Consider the following 12,256-nt stretch of genomic DNA (forward strand, 5'->3'; position numbering starts at 1 on the left):
AAGAGTGAAAGACTAAGCATATCCAATGATAGCTGGATTTCTGAAAAAGGGACTGGTAAAGGTAGGATTTGAAATAAGTGAAAGTTGTTTTGCAGTTGCCTTGCTAAAAGATTTTTGCTTCCTCGCTCTTCTCAAAAAACATGCTGTTTTAATATGTTCTAATTAACGTTTCCTAAAGCTAATGAAGCAGAGCTTCAACGAGACCAGCAGGCACGTGCTGAGGCACAGCCTGCCTCATATACACTAGAAGCTTAGAACAGGCTGCTTGGCAGGATCTCTGGCATCGGAGTATTTTCCTGATCTTAAGGGCTGGTAAATTCTCAAAAGCTTTTAATAATACAGCAGTTGTGTTATCATTTCTTTTAAAATTCTTAAGTACTCATCACTTAGAGTCTAGGTTTAATTGATTACATTATTTCACTTAATGCTATCTTCAGAGGTTTACTGTCCAAAATACAGGTTGGGACCACTGTGATCCATCAAGTGATCCATTTCTTGAAGATGGCAGTTTAGATAATCTTGAGAAGGGTTTTCAAAATAAGAAGATACTATTAGAACCACATTACTGTGACTGAAGTGACTGGTTTCATTTTAGGAAAAAAAAAATCAGGATAATGAGAGACTCTCACTTGTTTTAAGTTAGTGTTTTCTAGAAAACCTAACGCATACATTTATTCAGAAAACAATCAATGGACAAACAGCTTCACCTTAATAAAACAAAACACGTATTTGAAAGCACTACACAACGTTCAACATCTCAAACTTGAGCACGTTTTGGGTTGGACGCACGAAAGCAACAGCTTGATAGCTTCAGTCATTCTAAGCGCTGACGGAAAGAATAAAAAGCGTTTTTAAGAAACGCCTACTGAATAACCATGACTTTATGCAGCTGCAAAAGCCTAAGACCTTCTCACAGCCATCTGTGACAGCGAGATCGGCGTGCAGCTGTTCTGACCCTCACGGCCACGCTCCGACCAAACGCTGCGAACTACGGCGAACAAGTCTCCGCCGCTAGTCCGGGAACGGCGCCTCCGTCTCTCGAGGGGACCAGCCCGCCGAGATGACGGATTTATTGTTTCTGGGCAAGTTCTTCCTCCTCTTTTGTCAAAGCTCTCTAGGAAAGTCTGCAAAGCCCCGACCGCGGCCAGCAGCCCTGTCAGCCAGGCAGCGCAGAGCCGGTGATTGATCGCTCTCCGAGCGGGGCTGAGCGAGCAGCCGGCGCCGCGGCACAGGGCAGCCGGGGGCGGCGGCGGCGGCCCCCCGCGCCCCCCCGCCCCGCCCCGCCACAGCCGTTACCTCCGTTAATGGGCACCGGCGCCACCAGCAGCCCCTTGACCTCCACCTTGGGGGAGTCCTGCCCGTAGCGGCCGCGGTCGAGGCGCAGCAGCGTGGGGCCCAGCCGGTCGGGGTGCAGCACCGTCACGTTGATGAGGGCCGTGTAGTACGCCTGGCTCGCGTTGTCGGCGCCGGCCGGCCAGAGCCAGCAGTGCCACAGGGCCAGGAGCAGCACGGAGGAGCGGCGGTGCCAGTGCCGGCCGGCCCGCCGCGTCGGGCTCATCTTCAAGCTTGGGCGCCGGCGGCCGCTGAGCCCATCTGACAGCCCGGCAGCCGGGAAGGACCGAGAGCGGGCGACGGCGGCGGGAGGAGGCGAGCGGGGGCTCATGCCATGGGAGGAGCCAGGCAGCCCGGCCGAGCCCGCTCCGCCGGCCGCGGCGAGCCCCGCTCCGCGCCCCTCAGGGCGCCGGGCTCATGCCGCCGGGCCCGCCGCGGGGGAGCGCAGCGCCGCCGCCGCTGCTGCCGCTGCCTGCGCCGGGCACAGGGGAGGCGGCGGGGGCGGCGCCGCGGCCCCCTCAGCGCCCCGCCAGAAACCGCCGCCGCCTCAGGCGCGCACAGCCGCCGGGCTCGCCGCCTTCGCCTCACGCTCGCCGCCGCCGCCTTAGTGCGGCGGGCGCCGCGCCGCGCTGCCCTCGGCCGGCGGCTGCCGCCCCATGCTCGGCCGGCCCCGCGCACCCTCCCGCCGCCGCGTCGCGTCGCGCCGCCAGAAACCGCCTCCTCCACGCCCCGACCGCAGCCCGCCGCCGCTCGCCCTCCTATCCCCTGCCCCCCCCCCCCGCACCCCGCACGGCGCAGGCGCCCCGCGCCCCGCCCAGCGCCACGAGGCGAGAGGCGGGGCCAGCGGGGACGACACGCCGGCCACGCCCATGGGCGGGCGGGGGGAGCGGCGGGGCGGGGCGGGGCGTCCCGCGGGTGACGTCAGCCCGGGGCGGGCAGCCATGGCGGTGGTGGCTTGGGCTGGGCCTGGGGATGCCGTTAAGAGCGGTCTGTGTAACGGTTGGGCCAGTTTCGGGACTTTATGGCCATCTAGGAGGAGTACGTGGCTCTAGTGACTGTCAGCTTTCTTATTCAGGGATTGAGGTGTAAAGGCAAATAGCCTGTGTGCAGTGGGTGCTTTTGTTTTTCAGCTTAATTTGAGAGTGAGAGCGCTGTTGGCCATCAAGAAGATCCAGGAGGGTGTTTAAAAGCACATCTGAAATGGAAGAAAAGTGCTGTATGTGTGAAAAAGAGGTGGCACAAGCTTCAGTGTGTCCGTTGAGGCAGGAACACCATTGCTCCTCTACCGGGATTTGGCTAGATACCCATTCTGGAGTTACTTATTTTTGCAGTAATTAAACAGGAAATCTTAAAAGCTGTTGTTAATAATATTATTCCCATGACATACTGCAAAACAGGACTTGATGAATTGCTATCTGTTTAACTAACATCACGGTTTGAAGGTTTTGAGCTGCTTCATGACCAGAGAAGTAACAACGCAATGTAAAGGCTTTACCAGATCTTGAAAGGCAAATCATCTGAAAATTACTCAAGGCAAAGAAAAGAAGTTCTGCATGGCTGTGGTTTAGGATACTTTCTGAGCAAAAAACTATGCTGTTCTTCTGAGATACAGTCTCCCTGGTGACTTGATCAGCTGTTCGGGAAGGCCCAGTGATAAGCACGGTGTTTAGCCTCAGCATCCTATTAAACTATTCGCTTTTGGAAGACTTAGTAGCTTATCTGATTGTGATGCACCTGATCACATATGCATGAAAGATAACGGTGTAAAAGCACATTCAATTTATCTCATTTACCTGCAAGCAGTGGGTCTAATCCTGCCCTTGGAGAGATCCATGCCATTTCCAAGGAAAGCAGTGGGCTTTGCAAACCTGCATCTGCGAGCAGAATTGGCGCACGGGGCCTGCTAAAGGCATGCAACTTGTGGCATTGTAAAATCCTCCGAGACGCTGTTTATGAAAAGCTCTGTAAAAATGTCAATACAATCCAGGAAACGTTTCTGAAGCAGCAACTCAATGCTCTGCTTCCATCTTTTTTTTTTTTTTTTAATTTTGCCCTTCACAGTAAATGCTAGGTGAGGAACCACACGTACATGCCATTGATGGCTCCTCAACATTTCGCCAAACCTTTCATCCTCTATTGGGGGGCAACTGGAGGGCGAGTATCATGCCAAACCATCTGATAATGCTCTGTGCAGAACATGTTTCAGAGCTGTCACTCTTGCAGTGCAGGGAGTAGTTTGATTTTTAAGGACTAAGAATTCTGCATTGTCTTGATGCAAAGTCATATGCTTTACTGCTGGAATGCCTCTGTTTCAGCCCAGTCCTTAGAAAGGACTGTCCTTAGAAAGGAAAGTTCATCGCTGCATGGGCTGAGGCAGGGACGAGAAGAGCTGGCTCAGCAAGTTGGGCTAAACTGGATCACCCTGTGTCTCTGGGTCAGCAGCAGCACCCGCTCCTGCCCTCTGTCCGCTTCCTCTACTGTCTCATGGCCAGGATATTCCCCAAAGTTGCTGTGGAAGTGGCACAGAAGTGGCAGGCAGCTGTGCGCTGGTGCACCAGGCTCCTGTGAGGGCATCTTCTCCTGGAGCTGCTTACACTTGCTTGAGAGCAGCCTTGTGCCAAACTGGCTGCTGGCCGGAAGGGCAGATGGAGCATGAGTTGCTGTTTGCACTTCCCTGGGAAGCATGGGCTGGGTGAAATGAATTTCAGGATGAGGTGGTTCTTATGATGCTGAGTATCAGTTCCCTTTTTCCATTGATTCTCTGCCCCCTGCACAGAGTGAGCAAGAGTGCAGGGAAGAATACTTGGTATAAGGCACTTGGGCCTCTACGGATACCATGCTATTACTGGGTCTCCTTTTTTTTTCAGAAGGATTTCCAAGCACTTTCAAAAACATTGATTGTAACTCACACCCCTGGGGGAGTTGAACAAAACTTCTACTGGCCAGATGGTGAAACATTGAGGACATGCATGATACAACAGGCCAAAAGACCCAGAGAGCCGACTCACAGTTCCCCTTTCTGAACACAAGAGTCTGCCACTGTCCTGTTTCCTGTGGGTCGTGTTTCTTCTGGGGCATGGACACATGGGCTCCTGTGCACGAGTCCCTCTGTGAGTGCAGCACGGCAGGGCCTGATTCCTAGGCCACCTCACCTCCCGGCAAGCACCACGGGTGGGTTGCTTGTACAATGCCAAGGGCCACATACGCCATCCGCCCTTCTCCTGGGCCTGGTCCCAGCCTGGCAGCAGGCGGAGAGTCACAACCCCTCCGACCGTGTACAGCTTCCTTGTGCGCCTTATCGCCCTGCCTCGTGGTCCCTGCCACAAGGGGCAAAGGGACGCATCAAAAAAATGGGGTATTTCATGATCAGAGCGGCTTCAAGATCCCCATTGCTTGCATGGGCAAGTCTCGGGCTAGGGAGAGGAAGTTTAAAAGGTGCTCTGACTGCTGTTGCCTTCGTTGGGGCAGCGGAGCTGAACGAAACGCAGGCGGTGGAGGGCCGGGGCCGAGACTTCCCCCGCGCCGGCGCACGGGGCGTAACAGCACGGCAGCCGCCTCCACCGCCGGCGGCCGCTCCGTAACGGCCCCTTTTTCCACCAGGCAAACGACACCGGCCTCTTTGCAGCGTCACCACGAAATGGTCGCCTTTCAGCCTGGCTCCTGTTCTTTTTTTTTTTTTTTTTTTTAAGGAAATGATCATATATCCGTTTATGCTTCACAGCCCGCGCTCCCCAGGGCCTGGGGGCAGGACAGGACATTTCCTTCGGCCCCTCCCGCCCGTTGGCACATCTCACACTCCCACCGCCCCCCGCCGCCATCTTCCCGCTCGCCCCGCGGCCGCCGCGCCGAGGGCGCCACCTAGGGGAGCGCCGCGGAGCCCTGAGGCGGCGGCGCCCCAAACCGCCTGGGGCCGAGCCGGGGCCCTGGGTGGGGGGATGTGAGAGGGGCGAGGGGGGGACTTTGGGGAGCTGGAGGGCGGGAGGGGCGCGGGGACCCTCTCAGGGGGCACGGGGAGCCGTCCAGGTGGCTTGTGGCTAGCCAGAAACCGGGCCCAAATCCCCAGCAGAGACCGCGAGGGAGAGGAGCGGGGCGGTGGGGCGAAGGGCTTGGGCACTGGGCCGCCGGCTCCTGTCAGCAAGCTAAACCAGAGCGTATCCGGCTTCGTCATGAGAAAAGGCTGAGCTTCATCCTGGATGGAAATGCCACAAAGCCCAGCTGTTTCCTAGAGGATGCGGGGAACGCAAAGGGGCACAAAAGTAACCGTAATAAAACCGAAATGTGCTGATTGCTTGGAGTTGCCTTTGGAAGCAGGGTCGGAGCCGGGGCCCGGTGCTGAGCAGCGCTGTGGTACCTGCGGGCAGCGGCAGCCTACGGACACGAGAGAGCAAGAGCAAGTTATGACTTTATTCATTTTTCACATTTAGATATTACAACAAAACTCTTAATGACAAAGGGTAACAAGTACTATAGGAGGAGAGGAAAGAAAGCAGTGTTCTAACTGGTTTGATATATAACCATGAACTTCCAGAGACAAGACTCAAGGTGAGTTGTAAAAACTCACATACACGCGTCAGTAAAAGAAACTCGCACATGCAAACACCCCAAAACTCTCACCCACAAAACACTCACTCACACACACACACACACACAAACCACACTTTTGTATTCACACATAACCCATAGTAACCTACTTGCATCAAAGGCAGCCCACCGAAACACTGAATGCTGCTGTAGCAACAACAGGTACCAGGTTAAAATATTGCAATATAAGTGAAGTGTTACTTGACACACAGGTTTTTCTTTAAGGATGTATGTGTATGCACGTGTGTTTGCAAGTAAGGGACCAATGTTGCTCAAACACTTTGTTGTCATGCGAGAGGAACGACCTCTCAACACCAATAAATGGTAAGGAAAAATGAGACTGTGGGTAGACTGGTCATTTTAAAAGAGGATGGTGATAAATAGCTTAGCTTCAATGCTGAGTTCCAGTGAAAAGCCCATACAAAACAGTGAGTGCGTTGTGAACGGAACAGGCACAAATATCGAACCCTGGGTTTTAAAAGTTGAAATATTCTCTTGTCGCTGTGGAAGGACAGACAGCAGTGTTGCCTTGCATCTCAAAACCAAAGCAGACCAGCTTCATTTCATGCTCAGGCTTATCTGAAGAACGTAAAGAAGTGCCAGAAATAACGTAAAGTGTGATTACTTTAAAGCTTTCGTAGTTTCAGTAATCACAGATGGTAGCAATAACGTGGGAAAGAGTATCAGGTTTGTACACTCTCATCTTACTATACTTTTAAAAGAGTGAGAGTACAATTGTCTCAACCACTCTCCAACATCCCACACTACAATTGTTCTTCATCATCAGGAGCGTCTGAAGAGGAGTCAGCATTTGCTCATATTACGGCTGTATTGTTCATGCAATGCTGCTGATGCGGATACAATGGGGTCTGATTCCCCCCACGCCCCCATCAAGATGGTACAAAATAGAGAAAATAAAACATACTTTTGTGGAGTTGAATGATTTCAGTGTTCAAAATCAGATGTCACTCCAGTGCTTTCCTCTGAGGGCAGCAGGGGATTTTTAACAATGGCTCTAACGAAGTAACCCTTCTCCACAATGTTGCTCATGAGCAATTTACAGCTGAACCTAAAGACCAAGTGCAGCTGTCCTCACTAATTGTGAGCCTTGACTGCCAGCCAGAGCGCTCGGATGCCTCTGTCCCTGCTCTGTTGAGGAATCCTGCCAGTGCCCTGCCAGTGTGCGGGTTTGCCAGTACGTTTCTAATATGGGCGAGGATTTGTGGCCACTTTGGAATTCTGTTTTTCATTTCTTATTTAATTTATAAACATCTTTCTTAGGCCTTCTCTCAGTTGGAGATGTGTTTCCAGGCAGAGGAGCACGGTCTGTGAAGCACTGGGAACAAGAGAATCTGGGTCCTAAGGATGCACATCGCCAAGAGAGCAGCCTGAATTTTACTCTGCTGTCTGTCACCTTCCACCTGCGTGAATCCAGGCAGGAGCACCGGGCACACGCAGCCTTTCTTCTGTCAAGGGAACAACACAGTTTAAAACCAGAGCAGGGTGAGGACAGGAGAATTTGGCCTGACCTGCACCCTGCTGGCTGTCCTGCTTCCTTGAGTCCTGACACCTACCAGCTCAGACTCCTGGCAGCTTTGGGGGATGCCAGAAGTCAGAGGATTAATTGCCACATGCAGTTTTCAGTTACACATTCCTGAGCCAGCTTGGCTGAAGCTGGTCCACTTTTGTGCCTCTTTTTGCCATGGAAATCATAGCCATGCCATCCTGCTGACACAACAGGGAAGGGGAATACTAGGCGCTCTGGTTCTGTGCTCTGCACCGGCATAGAGAATCTGAATGACAGCCATGCTTTTCCCATATGCTAAATAAATCTCCCCCATTACACGTGTGCAGAGAACTATAATTAAGACTTGGGAAAGTCATCCATAAGGACTCACAGGCTCACATCAGGAAATGCATAAAACCCTCTGCCGGAAGAGAAATACAGTTTGGGAAAACATTCTATCTGCTGGGAAACACAACAAAGAAAGTCCAGGCCAAACCCTTGGCTCTGAGCTCAGAGGTGTGGCCTGCAAGCAGAGCTCCCTGGTGTCGAGATGCCCTGGTGCAAGGAGCTCTGCCAGCCTCCAGCGCGTGGGAGAAGACGACAAGCTGTTCAGACGAGCCTCTCCACCCAGACTCCTGCGGCAGTGATGTAACTGTGCTCTGTGGCTGAGCTCTTGGATTATGAGCAGGACGGAGAGAAGTAGGTGGAGAGTGGCGAGGCAGCAGCACAGAAATCTGTTCAGAGAGGCTGCGAAGGTTCCCCAGAGCTCTGAATTCATGTGATATCCTTCAGAAACAAAAAGCCCAAGCGATGAGACGGTTCCTCAGCAAACACATGTTTCTCGGTCCCCCAAAGGCAGATAGGCTGCGCTGGTAGGTCTGGCGCAGAAACTGCGCCTGTGAGGTGCCTGTGAGGCAGCGATTGCCTCCTTAGAGCCAGGGGCTGCTGGGGAACCAGGGTAGCAGGAAGGGTCATGGTGCAGACATGTCCATCCAGGAGAATTAGTGCTTGAGCCACAGGCCAGATGCTGCCCTCGACTGTGTGCACAGCAGTGCCAACACACAAGGGGACGCAGTCCGGGGCACCTCGTTGCTGCAGCTTTGTTCCTTCCATTGTTTGCAAAACCATTGCAGCAGCTTGACAATAAACATTTCACTCCCTACCACTTTGATCCTTTTCCTCTCAGCAAACAACCCATTTTTGCTCTATGTTTGGAAGCCAGCTGAAATTAACACAGTTTTGCTTTAATTTCTCACTTGAGCAACAAATGATCTCAACACTGCTCTGGGAGAAGGGGGAGGCAAGAGCAGCAGGCCTGTGAGCAACCTGCTCCCAGGGCTGACTATACAAAACCCTATTTTGCACAGGGCCTATAAAAAGAGTTGCTATTTATTTATTTCACTGGGAGGACTGTAGCCATCAGCTACTCGGCACTGGCTGTGTTGAGATGGCTAAAATAATCCTGGTGATGAAGCAGAGTGACAGGGCCCCTGCCAGCAGAGATGAGAGGGGTATGAGTGTTACTCACAGAGGAGTCGAAGAGGCTGGGTGTACACTGGCACCTACCCAGAGTGAACAGAGTGTGCGAACATTTACAATGATCCCTTGGGATCTCTCCACACACCTCGTCGAAATGCCCTGCTCTGGCTGCTGATGCCACTAGGGATTTCTTCCCTTTGATTCTGCTCCCCGGCTCAGCAGTTGACATCATGAGTACGGGAGGAGGAAGCAATCCAAGGAAAAACACTGAGGCTGCACACCAGGAAGAAACTTGACTACGACGGATCTATTTATATCTGACCTGAAATGGGCTTTCCGAATGGGAAGCTGATCTGAGTGGAGGCTGGATGCTAGGCAGAAGGTGCTGTAGTGCTGAGCACAGGCACCCACTCGCCGGCAGAATGCATTTGTCTGAGCCACAGGAATAAAAGAAACCCGAGGAATCAGCGAGGTGCTCTCTCCAGTCCTGGCACGGAGAAGCTGCAGCTGGAGGTGCTGCGTGGGCCGTTGTGCCGCAGTCCCACGGAGATCGGTGTTCCCCATCCATTTGGGGTGGGTTCCCTGCTGGGGTTGGGCCTAGGTTGAAGGGGAAGCTCTAGGTGGCCCTGACAACGTGCCTGGAGGGTGGGGGGGATGCCTCGGCAGGGCACCTCGGGGGCTTGACGCCGTTAGTACTGCTCGGAGAAGAAGGAAGCGTGGAGAGTGGAGGGACTGGCCCCCTCTCCAGGCGGGGTGCAGCTGCCGTCCTCAGAGTGTTCTGACAGCTCCCCGTATTCACTGTTGTAAAAAGTCTGGCCTCCGACCTGGGACCCATACGACGGCTGACATCTGCCCCTCAGGTCCGACTGTTCCCCTAGCAGCTCTGCAGTTCGGCTGGACCCTTTACTGCTGTAAGGGAGAGAGACACAGAAGGTCAAGCCTGAGCAGTCCTGGAAAGTCTCTGTCTGGCCTAGAAGAATCCCAGCTTCAGGAAACGTCATCTGCTAGCGGCAGAGACAGGGTCAGGAATGAACTTACACCTCTACTTCAAAGCACAGCACCAAGCCTCACTTAGGTAACTAAGCGCAACCCATATATGTCATGAAAATCTGTACACAGCCCTGCACTGGAGTTATCTCAGCTCCTCTGGATGCCTCTGGGAAGCCCAGTGAAGGGTTGGGGCCCCAACAAACGGGGAGAGACAAGAGCCATCAACTGAATTGCTCCTAGACCTGGTACCTGGCAGGAGTAACAGAAGGTGACACAGACCCACAGCCTGGATGAGGGAAAGCAAATGAAGGAAGACGATGGAGAAGATATGGAAGGAAAGCAGCAACCCCGTCCCAATGCCTGCCAACACCAAGTGATCGGCAGGAAGCCACAGGAGTGACAACAAGGATGGGTTCAAGGAGAGATTTAAGAAGGGCAGTGTTTACCGGAGAATGTGATGTCAGGTAGGCCCCAGTCTAGGAGAAAACAGGAAGGTGCCTTAGGGAGAAAAGGGCAAGAAGCAGGAGATGGTCTGATATGACAGCAGATGTGGGCAAAGACAATGACCAGTCTGAACGATGTGGGGAAGAAGAGCAGGTGAGGAAGCGACTTGGGATCCCCGGTTAGGGACTGGCCTTGACTGCACATGAGCTGACATGGCTCACTCAACCCACTGTCACAGGGATGAGGTCCCAGGCTGCTCTGGCATCAAGCAGAGATGAGCTGGACAGGTTCTTACCTAGACTTCAAGCCACGATCCATAACACTCTCAGCCCCTGAGCAGTGCCAGAGCAATCTGCTGGGCTCAGTACCAGCACACAGGAGGTCCTTAGGCCTGAACCATCCCTGCTGTACTGTGTCGGGGCCCTGTAGCACGTGGGACAGGGCTGGAGCCAACTTGACAGGGCTGGGGGAACCCCAAGTAGGTGGCAGCCACATTGCCTCGGTCTTTTCCACCTACTACCGCTTGAACAAGCCCTGATACACTTCACTGGAGGATGTCAATAAGTAATAAGAGCCCTATTAACACTGTCACTCCAGTATGCCTTAATGGACATGTTCCATCAGGAACATGTTTTGCTCTGTTGAATGTTCACAGTTTACGTTTTAAAAGCCTAGGAAGCAGCACGGGCAAGTCCATTTGTGATACGTTTTGCCTCTCGTTAACGTGTACACGGATTTAGCTGGCTCAGAGTCCACAGCCGTGCTGCTGCTGAGAGCCCCAAGAAACATGACCTACAGGGAGACACCAAGAGCTGCCTCCCAGTCTCTCACTGCATTTGACAGCAGGGAGGTCTGAGTGGCCAGACTTAAGGAGTACCTGAATCCACCTTCTTTTCTGTGTCGGTTTTCTATCCTCTCAAATTCCTCAGATGCCAGAACCATCCCACTGTCTGTCTGATTGTCCTGGAAGGAAGCAACAGGAGTTATCAGTAACATCCCTGTCGACTGATCAGACTGGGAAGGGAGGTTGAATCAATCATTCAAAGCAATGGAATCATTCAGGAGACCAGAGCACGCGTGTCTGAGATGCGAAAAGGATGTAAGGGCATTTTACCAGCATGCTCCATGGTCTTGTTGGAACTGGTTTTCTTATGTGCCTTCGTAAAAGCAGTGCATACAAAGGTAGGATTTGCGTGTTCAGCTCATTGTCACTTTTGGGGAAAAGAAATGCTCCCTGCTGGAAGAAGTGTTACCATCAGATCTGTGAGAGGTGAGATTTTCCTCTGACACTATGGTGGGACTTAGGTTTTGCCACCGTCAGAGATGTAAGCGCCAGCCCAGTTCACAGAGGCTGGGAAGACCCCGCTGCACACTGCTGGTGGGTCAGGACAGGGAGCTCCAGGTGCAGACAAGCACTCTGGTTTTATCTAGTTCTGGCTGGATTTCAGTAGGCTTAACCAGGCCGTGTTTACAGATCTGGGAAGGGTGATGAGCATACTCCTCTCTGGGGTCCTTTACAGGCCTTGCTTGCAGATCTAACCTCCCTATTTCACATTCAGACAGTATAAGCTGGGCTATAGAGAAACTCTTATGTGCCAGGTGGAGAAATGAATGTACACAGGACTGGACAGGACTGAACAGGAATGACATGGACAGACTGACATTTGATAGGAGTGATTTTCCTTCCATGATCTTAACAGTAAGGTGCCAAGAAACAACTGAACGTTTCTTTGCCCCCTGCTCAGTCCCATTCAGCCGCTACTCACCGGGTGTGCCTTGTACATTGTATGTGTCATGGGAAACTCCTCAAATGTCTTTATCCTGGACGGACACCTGATCTGATTTCCTCCCGTCAAACAACCAGGGAATGAGACACAGTTGTAATATCTACCAACAGAAATGCATCGTATTCAATAAAACCAA

At 52.7% G+C, this 12,256-nt stretch overlaps 2 protein-coding genes across 8 annotated transcripts in view; both read right to left on the reverse strand.

Moving 5' to 3' along the window:
• RNF130 (ring finger protein 130) overlaps nt 1-1,749 on the reverse strand; it is a 56,190-nt gene extending 54,441 nt beyond the window's left edge. The window contains exon 1 of one of the 3 annotated variants that reach the window (XM_068959411.1): nt 1,297-1,747. In XM_068959411.1, the coding sequence (XP_068815512.1) occupies nt 1,297-1,663 (367 nt within the window). In that variant the 5' untranslated portion in view covers nt 1,664-1,747. Of the gene's footprint in view, nt 1-1,296 lie in introns of all 3 variants that reach the window. The other 2 variants (XM_068959410.1, XM_068959409.1) reach the window with 2 other exon arrangements.
• A 3,967-nt stretch (nt 1,750-5,716) lies between these two features.
• The window catches only part of FLT4 (fms related receptor tyrosine kinase 4), a 62,051-nt gene continuing 55,511 nt past the window's right edge, over nt 5,717-12,256 (reverse strand). For 4 of the 5 annotated variants that reach the window (XM_068959725.1, XM_068959724.1, XM_068959728.1 and 1 more), the window contains 3 exons: nt 12,100-12,220; nt 11,211-11,296; nt 5,717-9,808 (listed from right to left, as the gene is read on the reverse strand). In XM_068959725.1, coding sequence (XP_068815826.1) covers nt 9,589-9,808; nt 11,211-11,296; nt 12,100-12,220 — 427 coding nt within the window. In that variant the 3' untranslated portion in view covers nt 5,717-9,588. The remainder of the gene's footprint in view (nt 9,809-11,210; nt 11,297-12,099; nt 12,221-12,256) is intronic. The other variant, XM_068959726.1, reaches the window with a different exon arrangement.

The sequence above is a fragment of the Struthio camelus genome, chromosome 13 (assembly GCF_040807025.1).
Source record: "Struthio camelus isolate bStrCam1 chromosome 13, bStrCam1.hap1, whole genome shotgun sequence".
Taxonomy (NCBI): domain Eukaryota; kingdom Metazoa; phylum Chordata; class Aves; order Struthioniformes; family Struthionidae; genus Struthio; species Struthio camelus.